Here is a 24,820-nt window from a genome sequence, read left to right as displayed (position 1 = left end):
CAGTATTATACCTCTACCTGTCTTTTTGACATTTTTGCAGTATTATACCTTTACCGGTATGTTAGACATTTTTGTAACTGGCGCTCTGTTCACTTTCACGTGTAACACACAGTCTGCTACCTCTTTATTTGGGTTCATACTATGTGTATCCACTACCTCTTGTGTTAGAGACAGTGTTTTTGCCTCTGTTAATGTTTAGACAATGTTTTATCTATATTATATTTTTACTTGTATCTTGTACACCTTATAACCTGCACCCAGTTCACTTTCTCTTTGTGACGCACCGATTGCTACCTCATGTACTCTGATTGCTCACTAATGTAAATGCTACCTCGTATATCACTATTATATTTTTACTTGTATTTTATACACTTGTGTAACCTGCACCCAGTTCACTTTCTCTTGTGACGTACCGATTGCTACCTCATATATTTTGATTGCTCACTAATGTCACTAATTTCATTTTTGATTCTGACTGCTACCTCATATACTCAGTCTGCTCACCATTGTCACTATCGTTACATGTAATTTGTTGTTTGCACTTGTTTTTTGCTCCTGTTATCATTATTGTACACCCTCCTACGCCTACCTCTACCCAACATGGATCTCATCGGCAAACATACATATAAAATCATCTACCCACCATTACCCAACAAAAAAGCCGCTAAGCGCTTTAAACATAACTTCCTTAGGACCCACCCTGAAACCCCCTTTGTCGACACCTATTTCTCACCGGTGAATGGATCCATGAATATTGACATCATCTTCCACACCACACGAAGAGTCCAATGGAGAAAAGTGTTCTGCACCTTACTCACCGTCTCCTCTACCAGGAAATCCGCTCATGGCTCAACACTCTCCATCACACCATCTCAACTCTTCCCAGGCAGAACCACCATCACTATCTACAATAACGGGATTGTCCTAATTCAATCCACAGACAGGAACCTGGAACTACTAGACAACATGTTCCCCACCTTCAAACAGCACCTCTCCAACCCACGGACCCCCACTCACAACACCCCCAGTCCTCACATCCCTAACCGCACAGCCTCCAATCACAACCCAGCTAACATAGCTCAGCCCCAAAACGACACGCACCTCTCCGCTACCCCCAGCACCTTAATCACCCACCCACCTTCTGTAGCTACCCCACACTCCTTAATCACAGACATAGATCTCTCCCCCTCTACCCCCTGCACCTTAATCACCCACCGACCTATTGTAGCTGCCCCACACCTCTCAATCACAGACATAGACCTCTCCCCCATATACACCAACCGCACCCCATCACAGCTGAGAAACATCTCACAGCTCTCCCCTCCCCAATCCGCGGTAATCAGTCACCCTCCTGATCATACTTCCCATTTCATACCACCCGCTCATATCCCCCAAATTCCTCCATGCACTAGCGAAGATCACCCCCCTTTGCTCACTCCCGTTATCCCCACCCTCCTCACCCCCCACCACACAACCTCTGCGAACGTCGCAGATGCTGCTGTAATCGATCACCCATCCGATCTCACTTCCCCACACCCCTCATGCATTGGTGATTATCATCCCCCATCACACATCCCCAATACCCCCACCCTCCTTACTCCCCACCCCACTCCTCACACAACTCGCGCAGAACCCACCTCCACCACCTTGAGCATACCTCCCGCGTCCCGCGACATGACCAACCCTCACCCCCTCTCCCCCCCCCACTCTCACTCCCCACTACCCCACCCCATCGGCCAGACTCACGGAACACACCACCTCCATCAACCTAACCCCTTATCCTTTTTCCCCTCCCATTCTTAGCCCTCACCCCACTATTGTCACTCCTTCCTTCTCCAGTCTACATTCATCCCCCAACTCACCCACACCGCCTTCCACAAGCGCCATCACTCACGCTATCAACCGCCCCCTGTCCTCATCCCCGCCCCCTGTTCACAAACTCTCTCTTCCTCCGAACGCTACCCCACCTACTCGGACCGCAGAGCCCTGCTCCATCGCGCGCACATCCCGTCACATTCGATCCAGTTCCCACCCCATTACCTACACCCCATCACCTACTCGGACCGCAGAGCCCTGCTCCATCGCGCGCACATCCCGTCACATTCGATCCAGTTCCCACCCCATTACCCGACTCAAACACTCACCCACTGCTCTCACTTCCAATTCCATCCCCAATCCAACACTGGACATGATCATCTCCACCCTCCTACAAGTCAAGGAAGAGCTCCACACCATCAAAGAACTTCTTCTCACACACCCCAGGCACCCACTACCCTACACTTCCCCGCCCAACAAGGACTCCATTCGCCCCTCAAACCGTTCCACCCTGCTCTGCCCGCGCTGGCCCTCTATCCCTGATCGCAAGGCCACTGGTCGTCCCCGTCGCACCCTAAACACCCTCTCGGGCCGAGACTTACACAATCTACTCTGCTCTTATGGCCCAGGTCCCACAAAACGCTCACCCACAACACACCTCCCCATACCCACGATTCTCACAAATCCCCTCAGGCCACCCACACTGAGCGACAGAAGTTCTGTCCCCTGTAATCTCAAAAATATCCCCCTCTCCTTAGAACATTCTCCCACCCTCCTCACCCCTAGACTAAAGTGTTTCCTGCTCAACTGCAGATCGGCCCGGAGACACTCCTCTGGCATCGCGGAGCTCATCTTATCAAGGGGCATTGATCTAGCCATTCTGACTGAAACGTGGTTAACTGAAACATCCACACCTATAATGGACATACTAGTCCCCCCCCAACTATCTCATTATTAGACTCGACAGGAATGGCAAGACGGGCAGAGGAATCGCTTGCATCTACAGGAGCAACCTAGCTGTCACTGAAGGCCCCTCCCCCTCCCTCTCCTCCTGCGAACTCATCTGCCTTGATATTACTAGTGAGGGCAAACCTGTGTGCTCCCTTCATGTTATTTACCACCCACCCGGTGACAACTTCATCTTCTCCCAACAACTAATGGACACGATATCCACCAACGCCGGTCGACAGCTCAATCAAATTTACCTGGGAGACTTCAACCTCCACTGGAATGACCAGAAAGACACTGTGGTGAAGAGCCTTAAGACTTTCCTCGACGCGCTTGACCTCACCCAAATCTGCAACGGTCCGACACATGAAAAAGGCTCTATCATTGACCTTATCATCGCCAAAGAAGACTCTACCCAACTAGTCGCAATCGAACCATGCGACTGGTCAGACCACCACATCATCACCTTCTTCATCAACGAAAAGGTCAAACTTAACCCGGCGCAACCTGCCAAAACCAAGATTTGGAAGAGGGACCTGAAGAACCTTATCCAAAGTCCTTGCCTGCCCACACAGGCAGTCTCCTTCTTCCCCCGACGGACGTCTCTGATGTGCATTCATTGACCAACCTCTACCTAGACTCCATGTCTACAATAATCAACGAAGCCGCACCCTTGCAATTGAAGAGAGTCTCCACCAAGAACTCGAACCCATGGTACGATGGCAGACTCAATGAAGACAGACGTGTGATGCGCTTAGCTGAGCGCGCATGGAGATCTGACCCCTCAGCACTGAACCTTAGAACGCTTAAGAATAAGAGAAACGCTTACTTCAGAAAAATCAAACGCTCGAAATCAATATTCTTTAGCCAACAGCTGGATCAAGCTAAAAACCGACCAAAAAAACAGTTCGAGTTAGTCAAAACCCAAACCAAAACGCAACCTCCACAACCCAACAACTTAACAAAGGCTATCCCAAGTTGCGAAGACTTCTCTGCTTTCTTCAAGCAAAAGAACAACACTATAAGAAGTGATCTCATCAAGGATGTAAGTCGATTCGCCGGCTCCATATGCATAACTAACACTCATGCTAAAAACAACGCTTCATGGACGTCCTTCGACACCTATTCCGAAGAATCAATTCACAAGCTGCTGGTCACCTTGAAACCCGCCAATCATCACACAGACCCCCTACCTGCCAATGCTGTTAAAGTCCTCACCCCCCTGTTCCTCCCACTCTGGACTAAAATCATCAACTGTTCCCTGCAACAAGGGCTCATCCCAGACTCCCTCAAGATTGGGCAAGTCACGCCTATACTCAAGAAACCCACAGCTGACCCGGCCGACCTAAACAACTATCGTCCTATCACCAATATCACCACTCTAGCAAAACTGTTAGAAAAATGCGTACAACTCCAACTGACAAAACACATTGAGCAGTTTGACCTCCTCAACTCTCACCAATCCGGATTCAGAGCAAAGCATAGCACGGAAACGGCCATGACACACATAATAGATGATGCCCTCCAAATCCTTGATCACAATGAGTCTTGCCTCCTCATCCTTCTTGACCTCTCTTCAGCATTTGATACGGTCAAACACGAGAATCTACTGGAGCTCCTAAATACCAGAATGGGCATATCCGGGACGGTTCTCAAATGGTTCACGTCCTTTCTGCACAACCGTTCTCAGAGGTTCAAAATCAACAACGCACTGTCCTCGCCTGTGCCAGTAACACTGGGCGTCCCGCAAGGTTCCTCCCTATCCCCCACATTGTTCAACCTCGTCATGGAACCACTCACCACCTTGCTTCAATCTTCTAAGGTACATTTCCATATGTACGCCGATGACACTCAGCTCTACCTCAAGCTTCAATCCCCTGAAGACATCAAACTGTTGAATGCCACACTAAGAAACACCCAAGCTTGGCTGGCCGACAATCACCTCAAACTAAATGCTCTGAAAACTGAGTTCCTTCTGATCTCTCCTCCTGCGAAAAAGGCCATCACCCAAACCTGGCTCAATCATCTAACCGCACTCAATGTCCAACCCACCATCGTGGACTCAGCGAAATCCCTTGGCATCACACTGGACTGCAATCTCGACATGCAGCAGCATATTAGCATAGCAACTAAAGGAGCCAACTTCCAAATCAACACGCTGAGAAAACTCAAACCCTTCCTACCACCCAAGGACTTCCAAACTGTGGTACAAGCCTTAGTCATTCCTCGCATAGACTACGGAATTGTGGCTCTCAGCGGGCTCCCCCTGACAACAACGGCTCCCCTAAGAGCCTCCCTGAACGCGGCCGCGAGACTCATCACTGGCTCAAGAAAACACTAGCATATATCCCCTGACTTAAAAACCCTGAACTGGCTGCCTATTGAAGCCAGAATTCAGTTGAAAATTGCCTGTATGACACACTCGGCCGTACACCACAAGGCACCCAACTACCTCTCTCATAAGCTGACCATATCAGGAGGCTCAAGATCCAACAGAAGCACAAACACTCTCCTCCTGAAACCACGGAGATTCCGGAAGGAAAAAACATACAAACGCTCCTTCTCTGGAATGGCACCTAGGATCTGGAATGCACTCCCACCAGAAACCAGGCTTATCCCGTCCACTATACTCTTCAAGAAAGAGGTGAAGGCCATCCTTATGGCTAAATACACCTGAACACTATTGATACTGGAACAATGACAGTATTTGGCTCCCACATTATCGGCTGTCTGAATACTTATCTATGTCAGTCCATTTTTTGCTGCTTCTGGATCTAATTCATTGCACGGATGCTATACTATTGATTTCCAACTTGTTTATTGGGTTGTACACTAGGACTTGAGTGCCTCAATAACCTGCAACGCACCCACTACTGACTACTTCTTTGCTTTCAACATTGTGTTTACTCACCCTCTGGGGTGCTATAATCTTATCCGTTTAGACATTGTACTGCTTCCATATTATTGTTTCTTGATTGTTATTACTCTGTATACTCTGGTATGATTGATACCCTATTTTTGCATCTCACTGTCTACGGAATCTCATATTGATTTAAGAGTCTTGTTTATCCTACCTACTGTTTCTGTAAAGCGCTCTGATATCTGCAAAGATCTTGTTCGCGCTATATAAAACTTTAAAAATAAATAAATAAATAAAAATAAATGAATCCGAAACCGGTCCCAGGATGCTTGTTTCCGGTCCAGGGAAGACATGGCTTGGCATTTCGGGCTGGACTGTTCCCATGAGGCACAGGGTCAGACTGATTTGCATATGGCCATGTCTGAACTGGGGTGGCTGAGTGGGCTAAAGAATGGTGATGGATTAAACCCAGATCAGTTGACTGGGGGTGAGTGTTTGATTTGCTCAAACGCTCCGTCCATCATCCCCTTTTGTATCGCTTTGTTCGCCCTAAGTTGGCAGGGTATGCTCAGACGTGAGTCCCTTTCTCACTTGGCCACTGGATTGAAGATAGCCTGGCTGATGAGGATTATGAATCCGAAACCGGTCCCAGGATGCTTGTTTCCGGTCCAGGGAAGACATGGCTTGGCAGTTCGGGCTGGACTGTTCCCATGAGGCACAGGGTCAGACTGATTTGCATATGGCCATGTCTGAACTGGGGTGGCTGAGTGGGCTAAAGAATGGTGATGGATTAAACCCAGATCAGTTGACTGGGGGTGAGTGTTTGATTTGCTCAAACGCTCCGTCCATCATCCCCTTTTGTATCGCTTTGTTCGCCCTACGTTGGCAGGGTATGCTCAGACGTAGGTCCCTTGCTCACTTGGCCACTGGATTCAAGATAGCCTGGCTGATGAGGATTATGAATCCGAAACCGGTCCCAGGATGCTTGTTTCCGGTCCAGGAAAGACATGGCTTGGCAGTTCGGGCTGGACTGTTCCCATGAGGCACAGGGTCAGACTGATTTGCATATGGCCATGTCTGAACTGGGGTGGCTGAGTGGGCTAAAGAATGGTGATGGATTAAACCCAGATCAGTTGACTGGGGGTGAGTGTTTGATTTGCTCAAACGCTCCGTCCATCATCCCCTTTTGTATCGCTTTGTTCGCCCTAAGTTGGCAGGGTATGCTCAGACGTGAGTCCCTTTCTCACTTGGCCACTGGATTGAAGATAGCCTGGCTGATGAGGATTATGAATCCGAAACCGGTCCCAGGATGCTTGTTTCCGGTCCAGGGAAGACATGGCTTGGCAGTTCGGGCTGGACTGTTCCCATGAGGCACAGGGTCAGACTGATTTGCATATGGCCATGTCTGAACTGGGGTGGCTGAGTGGGCTAAAGAATGGTGATGGATTAAACCCAGATCAGTTGACTGGGGGTGAGTGTTTGATTTGCTCAAACGCTCCGTCCATCATCCCCTTTTGTATCGCTTTGTTCGCCCTACGTTGGCAGGGTATGCTCAGACGTAAGTCCCTTGCTCACTTGGCCACTGGATTCAAGATAGCCTGGCTGATGAGGATTATGAATCCGAAACCGGTCCCAGGATGCTTGTTTCCGGTCCAGGAAAGACATGGCTTGGCAGTTCGGGCTGGACTGTTCCCATGAGGCACAGGGTCAGACTGATTTACATATGGCCATGTCTGAACTGGGGTGGCTGAGTGGGCTAAAGAATGGTGATGGATTAAACCCAGATCAGTTGACTGGGGGTGAGTGTTTGATTCGCTCAAACGCTCCATCCATCATCCCCTTTTGTATCGCTTTGTTCGCCCTAAGTTGGCAGGGTATGCTCAGACGTGAGTCTCTTGCTCACTTGGCCACTGGATTCAAGATAGCCTGGCTGATGAGGATTATGAATCCGAAACCGGTCCCAGGATGCTTGTTTCCGGTCCAGGAAAGACATGGCTTGGCACTTCGGGCTGGACTGTTCCCATGAGACACAGGGTCAGACTGATTTGCATATGGCCATGTCTGAACTGGGGTGGCTGAGTGGGCTAAAGAATGGTGATGGATTAAACCCAGATCAGTTGACTTTGGATGAGTGTTTGATTTGCTCAAACGCTCCGTCCATCATCCCCTTTTGTATCGCTTTGTTCGCCCTAAATTGGCAGGGTATGCTCAGACGTGAGTCCCTTGCTCACTGGGCCACTGGATTCAAGATAGCCTGGCTGATGAGGATTATGAATCCGAAACCGGTCCCAGGATGCTTGTTTCCGGTCCAGGGAAGACATGGCTTGGCAGTTCGGGCTGGACTGTTCCCATGAGGCACAGGGTCAGACTGATTTGCATATGGCCATGTCTGAACTGGGGTGGCTGAGTGGGCTAAAGAATGTTGATGGATTAAACCCAGATCAGTTGACTGGGGATGAGTGTTTGATTTGCTCAAACGCTCCATCCATCATCCCCTTTTGTATCGCTTTGTTCGCCCTAAGTTGGCAGGGTATGCTCAGACGTGAGTCCCTTGCTCACTTGGCCACTGGATTCAAGATAGCCTGGCTGATGAGGATTATGAATCCGAAACCGGTCCCCGGATGCTTGTTTCCGGTCCAGGGAAGACATGGCTTGGCAGTTCGGGCTGGACTGTTCCCATGAGGCACAGGGTCGGACTGATTTGCATATGGCCATGTCTGAATGGGGTGGCTGAGTGGGCTAAAAAATGGTGATGGATTAAACCCAGATCAGTTGACTGGGGGTGAGTGTTTGATTTGCTCAAACGCTCCGTCCATCATCCCCTTTTGTATCGCTTCATAACATATATTTAGACATCACACTTATTAGACAAAAAAGACAAACCATAAATAATAAATTGTGCATATTTGAACAAATAAACCAGCTCAAGTTCCAAAACCTTCAACATGAAAAAATACTAACCTAAAAGATGAGAAAAAAGGAAATGAGACAGAGCTCAAAAATAGTTAATAATTCCTTGAACAAGTGGTGTTTTAACAACCTTAATTTTGGGCAAAGACCAAACAGTGTACCGTCCAGGGCAACCTAATGATTTTGGTCAATCTTTTTCCAACCGTTCATTCCAAGATGCAAAAGAAGGTTGGCCTGACAGTCTGTTTATTCACTTGAAAGGTCTTATTATGGTCAAATCGTTTTGAACCTCGAGAAGTCATTTATGGGTTCTCCTCAGGACCTAAAACTGGAAAGAGCTTAGTCGGAAGTCGACCGATCTCACTTTTTTAAGAGGGATCCTAAATACGGCCTTTCAAGTGAATAAACAGACTGTCAGGCCAACCTTCTTTTGCATCTTGGAATGAACACCCAAAAATATAATCTATATTTTAGTTGGTTCCGTGATAGCCAGTTAAACATATTGGAAAGACAGGACTTGATGGCTCTTCAAATATATTGTATTGTATTGTAATTGCATTTATATAGCGCTTACTACACCTGACAAGGCGTCAAAGTGCTTTTTCGGCGAGTAGCACGATACTCTGGGACCCATAGAGGATTAGTGTTGAATTAGTGTAGTGAAACATGCAAGTACATTTTAAGTGGTGGATAGGTTAGTCAGTTATTTGGATTTGGAATGATAGCAGAAGGATAGAGGAGGGCAAAGGTTTGTATTTATGTAGCACTTGTTGATGCACGCTATTCAGGAAGCCTACAAAGGATTAGTGGTGAATTAATATGGTGAAATATGAAGTAATTTCAGTGGTGGATATTAATCAGTTACTTGGAGTGAGAAGGATAGCGGAGGGATAAAAGGGGAAGAAAGATTTGCATTCGTATTGCACTTGTTACCCCTGATGGGTGTTGAAGCGCTTTTCTGGCAAGTTGCACGCCACTCCGGAACCCATAAGGATTACTGTTGAAAATTAGTATAGTAAAAAATATGAAGTAATTTGAGTAGTGGATATGTTATTCAGTTATTTGGGTAGTATATTAGTATAGTTTAATATGGAATTTGAGAAGTGAACATGTTAGTCTGTTTTGGAGGAGTAAAAAGGAGTTTTGGGTATTGCACAATGAGAAAAAGGGCAGCATTTCCTGCCCTAGTCCCGACCAGTCTCGAACAGGCTCAAACAGGGAACTACCCTTGTCCTCTTCGCCCTTAACAGGCTCAAACAGGCAACTACCCTTGTCCTCTTTGCCCTTAACAGGCTCAAACAGTTAACTACCTTGTCCTCTTCTCCCTTAACAGGCTCAAACAGGCAACTACCCTTGTCCCCTTCGCCCTTAACAGGCTCAAACAGGCAACTACCCTTGTCCTCTTCGCCCTTAGCCTCGACGCCAGGGCTGAGACGCCCTAAGCCTGGACTTTTTTATAGCCCTAGTAATCAGGTGACCCCTTCAGCCAATGGGAACCCTAGCCCTAACACTATCCAATCACAATACTAGCCCTAAAATCTAGAACCAATAGGAGACCAGGACCTTACTTCCAATCTTAGCCCTAGTCCAAGCACCCAATCAGTTCAAAAACCCTGATCTCTACGTCCAATAAAGGCCTTAGCCTTGGGTATTCCCAACCCAAGTTCAAGCAGCCAAGCAGCCAATGGTACAGGTAGCCCTAGTCCCTACTTCCAATAGAAAGCCTAACCCTACTCTTAGTCCCACAACCAGTCCAACAACCAATCACACCAGAAGCCCTAAATAGCTACTTCCAATTACAGGTCTAACCCTAGCCCTAGTCCCACCCTACTACCAGCAACCAATAACATAGGAAGCCCTAGTCCCTACTTCCAATAGAAATCCTAACCCTAGCCCTAGTCCCAACCCTACAATGATTGAATCACAGACCCAGAAACCAATCAGAACCCTCAAATACGCAACCAATGAGGACATTAACCCTAACCCAATAGAAACACCAGATACAACCACCAATCAGTGTACAAATGTACCGACCACTAGCAGACCATATAAGGTCCCAGCGACCTCAGACAAAGTTTGCTGGCGAGGGAGTTGGAAGCTGCTTCTCCTGTTCAGAATCTCCTAGGAGACAGACAGGCTCAATCCACACTTTGGACTTCTGCAGGTAAAGGCTTCACTAACTCGAAATCTAACAATACTGTTTGAATAAATCTTTACTCCCCCTGCTGGCCAAAAAACGAAGTGCACAGGCCCCAGTAAATACAGTTTAAACAGCTCACAGAAGCACCAACTGAGACAGAGTTCCCATCCGACCAAGACTGTGGTCCGCCCGTCCATTTTAAATGTGGTAGGACATGACGATGGATACTACTCCATCTTCACCATGGCCAAAATTCTCTAGGAGCCAAACGAAGTAAGGCCCGAAGGAGGTTTGGCTATATGTCCGCCCAGCCAATTTAGATTGGCAAACATATAGCTGTTTTTCAATGCCCATCACTGCCAGGAAAAACCTAGCAGTAAGGGGCATTGAAAAGTGTTCAGTACCCCGTCCACCCTGACAGTAAACTCCCATGGTGAGGGGTGGGGGGCAATGATTTCTTTAATTGTGAAAAAGAAAATTATGAAAGTAAAAAAAAACAAATTGTAACTTTCGCGCACGGCTCTGTTATGTTTGACGGAGCAGTCTGGCAAAGTTACAATGCATTGGCAGGAACCGCCTTGACAGCAGTTCCTGTCAATGCCTGAAATGTTAGCTGGGCTGGCGTCTATTTTAAAATTTGGCCCGCAGTACCTCCGTCAGGATCATAGAGGAATTTACTCCACCCCCAAAAAAATTGGGCTCAAAGAATGAAAGGGAACACATATTAGCAAGGTACAGTATTGGCCCACCAACCCTGGCACTGAGTGTTGTTCTATTTAGAGGATAACCAATGGGTGAAGCATACTGACCCATTTCCCCATGCTATATGCTATGGTGGTAGGAATCAACATTTGAATAACAGTAACGGAATAACAGTTCCGTTGTCCAGTGGAATAAGTGAGCTGATCGAAGGGATCTCTATGCAGATCAATTTGTAAGCATTTTGTTTGATCACATGAGGCTGGTGAAGCAGCTAAATCTTCCTTTAGGCCAGCCCTAAAAATATTTACCTCGCCACATGTTTATACCAGAAGACCATAAATATATGTAGGCAACACTTAATATGACCTCGCCTTGAGTAAATGTATTGATAAAACAATATTAGTATAATATTGTATTACTGAATTATTCATCCATAGTGGGAAAATGAAGCTGCTTGAACCCGACAGAGTTGTGCAGCCACACTAATGGCAATACAGCACTATAGATGTCTCTTTCAAAATATTATATATCATAATAAATATTGTATCATAATATAAAATGACATATGAGAGTAGGCCCTAGTCTCGGAAGAGGAAAGATGACCAGGAATAAAGCATTAAAGTGATTAGTCCTCAGCGATCCAAGACTTTGAAAAAGTGTCTTCGTGATTTGAGGTTTGAGCAAATGGATCACTGATTGAAATTGCTTTATCCCTCCACCACTGACTCACTCACTTTCTGAGTAGGACAGTGTCTAAGCTCTATGTGTTTCATATGAGTCAAGGCAGAGTGAACAAGTTGGTGTGTGAGTACCTCAGCGAGTGAGCTAGTGCTGAAGTGAGTTAGTGCTTGCGGTTCACCTTTTACCGACCACTCAGTACATGTGCTTGTTTGTCTACTCATGTCTCATGCTCACTGCATCTTTTGTAAGTGATGGCCTGAGAACAAGTCACCCATTACCTCCTCGTCCTGTTTCCCCATCCCATTCCTTAACAGTGAGCAGCTAGTCTGCTCTACAGAAACCTATTACCTCGCTGAGCTTTTGCACTTCCCCCAACATGGCGTCACCATCACGTGACAATAAAGGGGAAGGGCGGTAGGGAAACTTCCTGTTCCTTTTTTTCTGCATTGCAGTTTGCCTTGTTACCTGGCTGAGCTGTGGGTAAGTTTTCCCTTGTTCCCTTTTTATCTGCTCTGTTTTTCTTACAATCACCGTGTGCTTGGGTATGGGCTCACTGTTAAGGAATGGGACGGGTAGACAGGACGAGGAGGTAATGCCCGGTTACTCACCGGTAATATTCATTACTCCGAGTCCTGGTCTCCCCGTCCCATTCCTAAGCCCTTCCCTCCCTCCCTGTGTTGCATTTGTTTTTTGGGGGTGATTGTTTCGCTTTCTGGGTTGTTTTCTTTGGAATTCTCAGGAAGTTTCTATACTGCACTTCCCCCTTTATTGTCATGTGATGGTGATGCCATTTTGGGGGAAGTGCAAATGCTCAGCTAGGTGATAGGTTTCTGTAGAGCAGACTAGCTGCTCACTGTTAAGGAATGGGACGGGGAGACCAGGACTCGGAGTAAAGAATATTACCGGTGAGTAACCGGGCATTAGCCAATGACCTGCGATGCTGCATCCCAGACTGAATTTCCAATCAAAGCAATAACAAAACAAGGATTCTCCGGTTTTCCGAAATTTTCACAATCACTTAGCTTAAAACTCTTTCCCTAGGACGAATTTGAAAAGGGCATTTGATCAGGACTGATGCATAATAAATAATAAAGCAAGTTTGTTGACCTTTAAACTGAATTGAGTATAAATCTATTTACAACCGCCTTAGAAACGAAGGCAACTACAGATAACGTGAAGTTCGCACAGTTAGAGACAAAAACCAGAGGATACGTCATAGCCACAGTTACAAAGTTGAATGAAGTTACAGTTGAGTTTGGATGGGGAAGTCTAGTCCAATGTCTGATGCCAGCATTTATAATTGCTGAAAGTTACAGAAATTAGTTTGCTAAATTTGGTGCTGCAAATTTACCATTCCATTCCAACAAACTTTATTTCCGTCAGCGTAGACCATTAAAGTGCATACACAGAAAATATAAACACATAAAACCGTGTACTATAAAACAGTCCCCATGAATAGCTCTACAAGTTAGTTTGACAGCGTTGAAGTGCATCACAGGGGTCACAAGGTGGTAGATCCGGGGAATTCATATCTGCAACCCATCTTCATTCAGCTACCATGTGTGGTTCGCCTATGTAAGAGCCACGTCGGCCACAAACAGATGCGCATGCAATTTTATCAAAGTAGAAACTCCTTTCATCAACGGACTTAACGTTAAAACATTAAAAAGAGTAAAAATGTAGATAAAAGGTTAAAAGATATGAACAACATAGGCTTTTTTGGCAGCGGTGGCGAGTTTAGAAACGTCCAGCGAGTACGCCACATCGAGGTTAAGAATCGGGATACAGGAAAGACAATGGGCATATGAGTATCGTACTTCAGGACTCTAAATGCATCCTCACCAGTGCTTGAAATGGAAAAATAAAAGTGCAGGTACTCTGTAGCAGAGTACTTGCTTGTTTCTGATAAGTGTGGGGACTCTCCAATTAAAGGTATTGCATTTCTCTTGAGAAGTGCCGGTACTCTCCTCCTTAAAATAAAAAACTGCCAATACTATGTACTGGACAGTAACGTCCCATTTAAAGAAGTGCTTCTCACAGTGCACAAACCGTAAGTTCCTGCGGAGTTGGATAAGCCAGCGCTGTCTGGCTGATTTGTAGCCAGGGCAGAAGAAAAAGATGTGAAGCTTTGACTCTTCCTCACAGTTACAGGCAGGGCACCCCCAGGAAATAATTTTTGACCATTTGTTAGAGAAAGCATGGAGTGGCAAGGTCTCGATTCTAAACTGGACGTATAATTTCCTTGCCACAATTGGTTGGGTGTCATCCAGGAAAGACTCTATTATCTACTCATCTTTGATTCTCAAGAATTCGGCTGTGAAGTGTCCTAAGGCCGAACTCCCCTGGATATCTGTACGTTTGAGCGTCCTATAAGATCTTACAAATTCTGAGCGTGATATTGCAGGGCAAATTTCCTCAGGGTTACTCCATAAGCTTGATTTACCCAGCCTGCAACATACATCCTTTACATGTACAAACCACAGTATTTTACCTACACCCGGGAAACCCAATAGCTCCTTTAATTCTGACTGATAAACGGCCAGTTCCAGGGTCACCAACGATCTGCGCCAAAAAGTTAGGGGTCTAAGTCCAATCTCATCCCCAATTGGCCTGATTCCTTGATCCAGATGTAGGGAGGGGTGGGGGGAGTGGGTGGCAGTACTAAAAGGGAGGCCTAGCATCTGCCTCATAAAATTATTCTCTATTTTGCTCAAGCTACCAAAATAGCAATGGCCCATAATTCAGTCCCATACATTGTCGTACCCCTTGCTTGCACTTTATAAATACAAAATTTGCAAAATACAGGTTCAGGTATCCTTGTGCCTTAAGAATGCAGATTCTTGACTTATGGAGGCTGGCACATTTTTGGGTGGTCTCCTCCTGCTGCCAGCCATTTGCCTAATGTTTGACTCCCAATTCTTGCTTCCAGGTCATTGTTACTCTCTCCGGATGAGGTGGTTGGACTTAGCAAGGTAGGTAATCAGAGTGTTTCCTCCAGGAATATCCATACCAAGAGTGCTAATCAGAGATGCCCAGCGCCTCAGGAGCTTTGGGTATGGCTCATTTACAGAGCAAAGTAGAGAACAAGCATGGATGACCAGTGATGTAAACACAGAGATAAACTTACTGATCGAGGTCATCCTCCTACACAACTTCAGTTTTGGTTTATTAACATAAACATCCAGTAAATTAAAGTTTCTTGGAAGGTTACTAGGCAGAGCTTTATTAATAACCTTCATTCCCCCAAAACAATTGCACATATTTCGCATATGCCTTGCTCCTCAAGAAACAGAGGAGGTTTCCAGGCCATGTGTGGTACACCCTGAGGATAGAGCTGAGGCACTCTCTCCTAGCCTAATAAACACCCCGGCACTACTGGACAAAGCTCCCAATGTTGAGCCCCATCAACCATAGAACACCACCGGATAAACACGAGTTCCTGTATTTTAGAAAAAATAAATATTCTGTTGTGTGTCATGGAGTAGATCTTTCCCTTATTAAAGTGAATATCTGTTGAGGTTTAGGTGCTGGATGAATATGTTTGTGTAGGAAGCTGGCTCTGTGTATACTATACCAAAGTGAGGTATGGTGTGTACAGAGTCCAGTGGAAACCCAAATGCAGGCAGAGGTAAAATTAGATAGAACCTTACTCTCTATTTGTGGTAGTGTGGTCGAGAAGTAAGGCAGTATCAGAGGACAGTGATAGCATTTGTTGTACACATTCAGTCAGCAAATGAATTCACACACTCTAAGACTGAACTTTTCAGACTAATTGTTTTTGTATAAAAATATTCTTTTAGTTATTTTATTTCTAGAACCAAGCAAGCCTGGCACAGGTAAGCAATAAATAATTAACAGTAATAAATGCTGATTGTAAAACAGTTCAATTGTAAATGTGCTATGGTTTGACTTACAGTATTGTTTCAGAGACATGCAATCACTTGTAAATACAGTACATAGACTTGATTGTGATTTTCAGTAAAATAGCAGGTAAGTTACTTTTGGATTACTTTTCTTACTCAGTGCTGTATGCCTGGATGCAGCACTGAGACTTTTCCTGTAAGCAGGTGAGTTAAAGCATTTTTGTTAAATCGTACAATTTTAAAGAATTTCTTTAAGTTTCAAAACTCCACACTTCAAAACTTTTTCAGGAAAAAGTGTCAATGTTATCCTATGGAGGAAAATATGGTTATCGTTTCTTTTAAGGTAAGTAACCAGTCTTTGGAGTTGAGATTCTGGGGTTAGAACAAGCGTTCCCCCAGGGTCAAGGATGCGCTCTTGTTACACCCTAAGCGGCACTAGGGCGGCCGGGTGCAGAGTGCTGAGGCCCAATGTTATCTAATGGGGGATAGGGAGCCTCCGGTTGGTGGCTGCTGGCAACTGGGTTGTGGGAGCAAAGCTCCTGGACTTTTGCTCAGGGCAAATGGGGAAACAAATTAGCACCAAAGGTGCACCCTCAGTCACACTATGGAAGCCGGATGCAGGGTGCTGTTTTGAGGTCGAATGCCTTGTTGTTTCCAATGGAGAACCTCCAGTTTGCAAAAGCACTGCAGGCAGGGAGACAAAGGACTTCTGGGTGCGACCACCACTTCGAGAGGTAAGTTGCGAAGTTCGGGTTGGTTAGGCACTGTTGGTTCGGGCACACAAGGCCTTGGGGCGTAGGATGCAGGGGTGCCTTTTGGGGTCGATGTTCTTACCAGCTCCTGGTCGCGGTTAGGGGGGCCTTCTGGATTTAGATTAGAGGCGTCGGCTGGAGGCTTGAGGCAGGTCAGGGGTGGCCGGATCTCGGTTCAGGATCGCCGTGATAACCTCCTCGTGGCTTTTTGCCCATTCGAGCTCGGGCGGTGGACGGTGCAGAGTGGGGTGGATTCGCGGTTTCCGGCTGCTGCCAGAGGTTGCAGTTTGAACAAAACCGGTGTTCACGGGAGAAGCAGTCTTTGGAAGTGAAGGTAGGCAGGTCCTCCAGGGTTTTCGAGGTTGCTGGCTGCAGAACACCCCAGGATATCACAGGAGCAGGTTCGAGGGGGAGACAGGCCGGTGGGGCTGGGGCCAAGTCAGTGGGAGTCTACCTCTTGTTAGCTGCGGCACGACTGTTTGGTCCTTCTTCTTCTTTTCTTCTTGTTTCTTGTCTGGATCTGAGGAAGCAAGGTTGAGGGGTACCCCTAAATACTAGATTTAGGGGTGTTACAGGTAGGTAAAAGGCAGGGACCGAAAGGTCCCTTCCCTGGGGTGGGTACACCCCCTATTATGCCACCCTTCAGTGGGAGTGGGGCATGTGCCTGGTTGGCTGAGTCCCCCCATCATCAAGATGGCGTGGACTGAGATTTGTGCTTCACCTCTCCTCCCCCACCTGAGGGGTGGAGTTGGCAGAGGTGGGCACGGCTTTCTTCCCCACTTGTTTTTCCCACCGGTTCTCCCGCCCAATGTGGGGGTCAGACCCAGTGGGGACCAGTTGCTGAAAGCAGCAATTTCCCTGGGGAAGCTCAAAAAGGCGGCAAGCCTTTGAAGCTTCCCCTTCGTGAACACTGCCCATCCTGGGGGAGGAGGCTTGGCACCTCGTCCCAGGATGTGCATTGTTTCAGGCCCCAGAGAGCAGCATGTCTGGTGGTGGCAGCTGAAAGCAGCCACTCAGCCTGGACACTAGTGGTGTGTCAGTTTTCAGGGGGCATCTCTAAGATGCCCTCTGTGTGCATTTTTCATTAACTCCCACACTGGCATGGGTTTAATGTGCTGAGAAGTTCTCAGTTTTCAGTGTAGCCATTATGGTGCTGTGGGGTTCGTAATGACAAACTCCCAGCACCATATACTCTTAATGGCAGCACTGCACTTACAATGTCTAAGAATGGACTCAGACGCTTTTGGGGTTACAGGGCTCATGCACCTATACCCTCACCACTGGTATAGTGCACCCAGCTAGAGGGGTGACTGACCTATGCCAGGGCAGTGGGTTGTAGGCAGGGCACACAGAGATGTGTGCCATATCGACTCTTCACTTTGTTTTGCACCAAAACACGCAGCCTGCAAAGGCAGTGTGTGAGTGTAGTGGTACAGAACCTCTATGGGTGGCACAATAAGTGCTGCAGCCCTTTAGAGGCCTTCTCTGGTCACAGTGCCCTGGGTACCTGTGGTACCATTTACCAGGGACTGACCTGTGGCCATATTTTCCAATAGTTTTGGGGAAAGAACACAGGCCCTGGGTACCTGATTGGCAGGGACCCAGGGGACACCAATTAAAAGTGCATCAGTTGTCTGGCAAAAAGTGTGTGGGGGGGGGGGGGTTACTGCAACAGAAACTCACATTCCTATAGTTTGCAAATATGCTTTGTAGCAGCCATGGAGTGACTATGATCTGCAATTCAGAGGACAAACCTCACTTGATGTGCAGTCCACTTTATTTTATTTATGTTGTGTTTGATATTAACAGTTTGTTTTTAATGGGGGGGGGTATTTTGTGGCATGAAAAATGTGGCTGGAGAAACACTGGGGCTGTGAGGTTTAGCAGAGGCTGCAGGCGCTACATTTTTAGGCATTGGCCTAGATAAAACCCGTGACAGCCCTGTCCTCCTCTGTCTGTATGCCACATTATGGAGGCTGATATTGCAATCCTTTCCTCCTTTTGAAGGCATGGAGTCCATGGACACACTGACGCACCCAAGTCCTCACAGTTCCACCTCGACCTGTGGTTCTATTTCACGCTACAGAACTGGGTGCTGGATTTTGGCCGTCCCATCGCCATGGTGAGTACCAAGAGTCTACCAGACTTGTTGAGTGACATAAAGTGGGGTGGATAGTGGTGACATTTATATGTTTTTTTAAATAGTAGGCTTCTGAAGCAGTGTGGACACTTCAGACCTCGCAAGAGGCTCCTTGACTTTCATCTCAGGAGAGACTCCTTATCCCAGATCTCATCTGAAACCTCATAAAGCAAAAATCGTGGTCAGGGCCGGACTGGCTGGAGCAGGCACTGGGCGTTTCCCCAGTGGGCTGCCAGGGTGGGGGCCGGTTTTGGGCTCCTGGGGACCGTTTTTGTTATTGGGGTCGGCAATATAGGCCCCCTGTAACAAAATCCGCTGTAACCGACCCTAGCAAACAGCTCAGCCGCACCCTCTGCCTCCCCCCAGGGGGCTGGCCAAGCAGCTTGCTAGGGCGGGTTTCGGATCCCAGTCCGGCCTTGATCGTGGTTAATGGATAAATAACTTTAGGACTCTCCTCATGGGAGATTCCTCAAGTCTCACCTCACAGGAAACTCCTCAACTTCAGGGAAGACACATCAGGCTCACCTTATGAATTCACTTCAAGCGATCCAGCATGTTACCAGCACATTCTCAAATCTACAAATTAACCCTATTCTTGGCTATTTTTGTGAGTAGAGTAAATGGTTGCCCACACCCTTGAAATACAGCAGTGGCCCATCCGTACAGGCTGAGGGGCCACGCCCCCACCTATTTCCAGGCAAGAAGAGTTTCTTTCTGCTGAACCAAGGTCAGCCTGACGGACACTCTTTCTGTTACGGTCAGGCAGACAGGAGCTATACAGGCACTAAATGCGCAGGCTCCTTGCTGCCTGAGCTGAACTTTGCCAGGCTGAGGATTTCACAGCCCTGTGAGCGTGACCTCCTCCGCCTGGCAAAAGCGTTTCGAGGTCCTCCCTTGTAGCGAGGGGGAGCGTCACCCATTGCCTCAGACCTGAGCACTTCAGTTTTAAGTCCTGAAGTGCCCAGGGCCGAGGGTCAATCAGTGACACCATGTCACAGAGTGAGGTGGGGTCAGCAATCTCACTGAGTCCATCCCGCCCTGTGATGAAGTTAGGACTGCTGCCTTCCCTCATTGGCTGACCTTAGGACGGCAGCAATTCAAACCCTCCTGGGACCTCCTAGGCTTTCTTCTCAGAGATCTGCATGTAAGGTAAGTTTTAAGTTTTCTTTAAATGTTTGGTGCTTGCATGTGTGTTTGTATGAATGTATGTGTTTTTGTTAGTGAGTGTGGTGAATGGGTGTGAGTGATGTGTATGTTTGTGCACTCCCACCTCCTCCCTGGTAAAAATACCAGCTGCCACTGTTGAAATATGTTTTTAATGTCCTCTGAAATTCCAGACTCCTATGAGTCCTCAACTCTTGAGAGGCTCCATGGTGCTCATCTTCTAGGACATTCCTGAACTCTAAGGACAGAAGAGACCCCTCGGGTCTTACCTCAGTGGGATATCTTTGACTCTTGGGGACCTGCTGAGCACTTACTGCATAGGAAACAGCCTCTCCTTCACGTCTTGGGAGACCCTCCGCTTTAAAGTCATAGGTGGCTCGTAAATTGTAACCTCTAAGAGCGACTTTGATTCTCACTAGTGATGCTGGCATCCTCACATCACTGAGTACTCATCAACCCTTGTATTCAAGGGATTATGTGAACTGGTCTTCTACTGTGTATCTCAGCATTTCATAAGTGGTCACAATACTGCCTCTTAGAGTAGGTGTTGTCCATACGTGCAGTAGGACTGCATGCGTGGGCAGAAGATTCTTTTGGGCATCCAAGTACAGTGAGTGGGTCTTGGACGTTCTTAGATATACCAGTGCAGGTTCTCAAATACTATCAATACCCCAATATTGCAGCTGTGAGTCTCAGAAACTCCTGGATACCAGAGGGCTGCACATGGTTGATTTGTTTGCCTCCTAGGAGCCCTACTACTTTACACGTTTATCTCAGTTGCTCGTGGCCGCCACCCTCATGCCAAAGTGGAACATATTGCACCCTATTAGTCCATGTGTGGGTTTCATTTACCCCAGGGTACTCTTTTCTGCAAGTGTTGTGGCCTCAGAGACCAAAGAATACCTTTCTATTGCACACATGGCCACTAGTTATGTTACCAAAAAAAATACCTGGCCCCCAGTTGCCTGCTGCACCTCAGTACTATATGTAGTAATTCCAGGTGCTTCTGGGTCCCCTAAAACTGTAATAAAATCTTTCAGTTGATCCAGGTAACATAGTATTCCATGTATGTGCCACAGTTGCATCATGGCACCCTAACGCTACAAGTCTGGGTTCCAGTTTATTTTGGCTTCCTGAAATTTGAATGTGTGGCCTGTAGTTACTCAAGGGTACCCCAGTAATGTATGTGTGAGGGTCATGTGTGCAATAGAATTTCACTTTTTGGTATCTGTATGTGTATGTTCCTGGATATTCCATGTTACCCGAAATCTGAATGTGTAGGTTACAGAACTCTTAGGGTTCCTCTTATAGATGGATCCCAAAGCATTAGTGTACTCCAAATACCATTTTAACATAACTCTTTTAGTTAGGGTCTCACTTGCCCCTTTGTATTCACATTCATTTATAACTGGATCCATAATACAGTGGCTTTTAAATGTGGATAGCTAGTACCGCAAATATTAATCCTAGCTGCCCCACACTGAGTAAAACACTACTGAATTTGTGAGTTTCAGAGGCCCACCTGGTCAAATATTAGTGCTTGGAAAGACCCAGTATATACCTTTACCTGTACTGGTATAATTAATTGCAGTTAACAAAGGGCATCCAACCCCCAATACCACATTTTCATTTCTAACCTTCGATTTGTTTTCTCCCAATAGATTGTTTTTCCGCTGGATTGGTTCCCTCTAAATAAGCCGAGTGCAGGGGATTATTTCCACATGGCGTACAACATCATCACCCCCTTTCTCCTTCTCAAGGTGAGTCTTCTTGTTCACAAGGCTCATAGGGGTGGGCTATAGTTTGAGGATGTGTCATGAAAGTGTCTGTAAATCTGTGTCCATGTTTTCCAGCTGGTGGAACGTTCGCCGCAGACCCTTCCGCGAGCAGTCATTTATGTGAGCATCATCACATTCGTCATGGGCGCCAGCATCCACTTGGTGGGTGACTCTGTCAACCACCGCCTACTCTTCAGTGGCTACCAACATCACCTCTCTGTCCGCGAGAACCCGATCATCAAAAATCTGAAGCCTGAGACACTGGTAAGCCTGTCTTGTTATATTGCCCTGTAGATGAGAAGACTGTTACACAAACAGGAAGCCAGGCACTGCTGGTCAGATTAGTCTCATCTTCTCCCCAGGGAGAGACACATGAGCACTACAGAAACAGGAAGTCAGGTGCTGTGGGTCAGGTCCATCTCCAGTGGGAGCAGCTGAGTTGCAAATACTCAATAAAACCTGCCCACTCCCAGTCACACCCTCTAACAGACCCTCTGAGCAGTTTGCACACTAAGGGCCTCATTACGATGGCAGTGTGGCTGCCACCGTCAGGCCATCTGGGGCGGTCCCATCGCTATAGAACCATGCAACACCGCCCGCCGCACTAGGATGGTGGGCAGATGGTCGGTGAGCGGAGAGACCACCCAACACTAATCCGACGGGCTCAAAGAGCCTGTCAGACAGTCGGACAGACTGTAATCCCTACAATGGTGGTGGTGTCTGCTCAGGCACTGCCGTAGGGATTATAATGTCAGTTTCCGCCAGCTGTTTCATGGCGGTTAATCTGCCATGAAAAAGCAGGCAAATAGTGACTTAGGGGTCCATAGTGGGCCACCCATCCCCATTTGACGTCCACCATGGGCCCTGATATACACCAATGGTGCCCTCCGACATATCCGCGCACCATGTGGCAGGCACCACATGGTGCCTGCCACATACTGCAGGGATATGCAAAAGGTGTTTATTTTGTATTGCAGTGTTTGCTGAAGCCCACAGCACACACTGCAATACAAAAGATACACACTGCGACTGCCTTGAAGGCGGTCAAATCCGAATACCAATGGCTAGACTGCCGACAGCTAGTCGGGTGATCCCGTTCCTGACAGGATGGCAGTAGGACAAATGTCAGACCGCCATCATAATGGGTCCTAAGCTATCAAATGGCTGTGGGGCTCTAGTGTTGCAAATTATCCGCACAATCACACCTTGCTTTCTTAAACCATGTACATTAAAAATGCTTTGTGGGCTGATTATACCAATTACTACTGACAGTGGCAGCAGGGCACCATAAGTAATCAATCAGCAAGTAATCAATTCTAGACAGATATACAAAGGTTTCAGGGTGAAACACTACTTTATAATAATTTATGAAATCCTTTAGCCAAAATGCCCTGAAAATTTATTTTAAAAACGTGCCAGTGGAGACATTTCTTAATCACAAAGGAGCAGAAATTCAGAACGTTTTGTAAGATTTATTAGGAGAGGCCGGAGAGCGTAGATGCAGTTTTAGCCTTCAGTTGAAAAGAAGCAGAGCAGTTTGACTACGAATTTCATGGAGAAGAGTCTTGCACAATTTGAGTGGTCTGGGTGGAAAATGAGCAAAAACACAGTGGTGCAAGGGGATGGAGAGAGCATCACGAAGAGCGAGAGACGATGAACACGGTGCACAGAAAAGGAATGAGGGAAGAAGGATAGAAAGGGGCATATTATACCATTTTAACACAGGGCATAGAAAATGGAAACAAAGGGGCTTCTAAAGATGAAGCCATGTGGAACTGCCCTGCTGGCGGAGAGGGCAGGAGCATGAGGTAGAGCTGGAGGAAGTAGGAAATCGAAATAAAAGATGCATTGTGCCATTAAAGCTACTTCATAAGAGGGAAATGTAGTTCAGAGGGTTGTCAGTAAACCGCATTGGTCAATAGTCAGGGTGACAAAGAAGTCTAGTCATATTAATGGAATGTTTTGAAGAGTTAACTAGAACAAGTGAAAGTTACATGTTATGCACGAAAAAACACATAAATCAAGATAGTCAGTGAAAGGTGTTGGACTAGTAGAAGCAGGAGGATAGAAGCGAGTGGGAAACAAAAGAAGACATGACAACTGTTTTAATGCTAGTCCTATACTGCCCAGAGTAAGTAAAAGTCACACTTTTGCCAAAGAGTTCCCTGAGGGCAGACAGTGGACAAAGGCGAAAAGGGTGGTTTTAGGTATGCCTGGGCAGTGAACTCTGCTCCGTTGGCAGAGTTTGCAGAGTTTTACACACTCCACGGAGCACAAAGAGTTAAAAAAAAGTGGAGCAGAGTTTTTCCTCACTCACCAACTTCAAGTTGGCGAGCGCGAGTGGAAAATCCACCTCCGGGCAAGATTCCTCAACGCAGATGGTCAGATTTCTCATTGCGGGTGGTCACGACCGCTCGCGTTGACAACCTTTCCGTTCGTGTTGAGAGAGCTTCCACTCGGGTAGAAAATCAACTCGAGCTACAAGAATAGAAGCAGCGTCCTCTTGCGATGCACATGTTGTAGTTCGTGGCTGATTTTACAGTGCGTGAAAAATACTCAGCGCTGAAAATCAACAGGAAAAGCATGATCAAATGTATTCTGCCACTTGCGGAGCTCTGCAGAGCGCAGCTGATACACAGAACTCCACAAACTCCACCCAGGCCTAGTTTTAACCACTTCGGCGCTTATGACGAGCTCAGCTCGTCATGAGTTACGCCGCTCGCACGCTGATGACTAGCTGAGCTCGTCAGGTAACGCAGCTTTTTTTTAAACGCAGCGCACAGCGGGAAAACCGCTAGCGCACATGCGGTTAAGGAGTGCTTGGGCTGTCCCACCCAAAATAATTAAAAAAATAATAATCAGAGTGTCCATTTTCCTGTACAATTTTTTGTTACGCCGCTCGCACGCTGATGACGAGCTGAGCTCGTCAGGTAACGCAGCTTTTTTAAAAACGCAGCGCGCAGCGGGAAAACCGCTAGCGCACATGCGGTTAAGGAGTGCTTGGGCTGTCCCACCCAAAATAATTAAAAAAATAATAATCAGAGTGTCCATTTTCCTGTACAATTTT

At 46.9% G+C, this 24,820-nt stretch overlaps 1 protein-coding gene across 1 annotated transcript in view; it reads left to right on the top strand.

Annotated features, from left to right (window-relative positions):
- The window catches only part of CLN6 (CLN6 transmembrane ER protein), an 84,780-nt gene that overhangs the window by 11,099 nt on the left and 48,861 nt on the right, over nt 1–24,820 (top strand). The window contains exons 2-4 of the mRNA XM_078683063.1: nt 18,679–18,793; nt 21,637–21,735; nt 21,829–22,017. Of these exons, the coding sequence (XP_078539189.1) occupies nt 18,679–18,793; nt 21,637–21,735; nt 21,829–22,017 (403 nt within the window). The remainder of the gene's footprint in view (nt 1–18,678; nt 18,794–21,636; nt 21,736–21,828; nt 22,018–24,820) is intronic.

Source organism: Lissotriton helveticus, chromosome 3_1 (assembly GCF_964261635.1).
Source record: "Lissotriton helveticus chromosome 3_1, aLisHel1.1, whole genome shotgun sequence".
Taxonomy (NCBI): Eukaryota; Metazoa; Chordata; class Amphibia; order Caudata; family Salamandridae; genus Lissotriton; species Lissotriton helveticus.
Note: the sequence above shows the minus strand (reverse complement) of the source record. Positions and strands in the feature narration are given on the sequence as shown.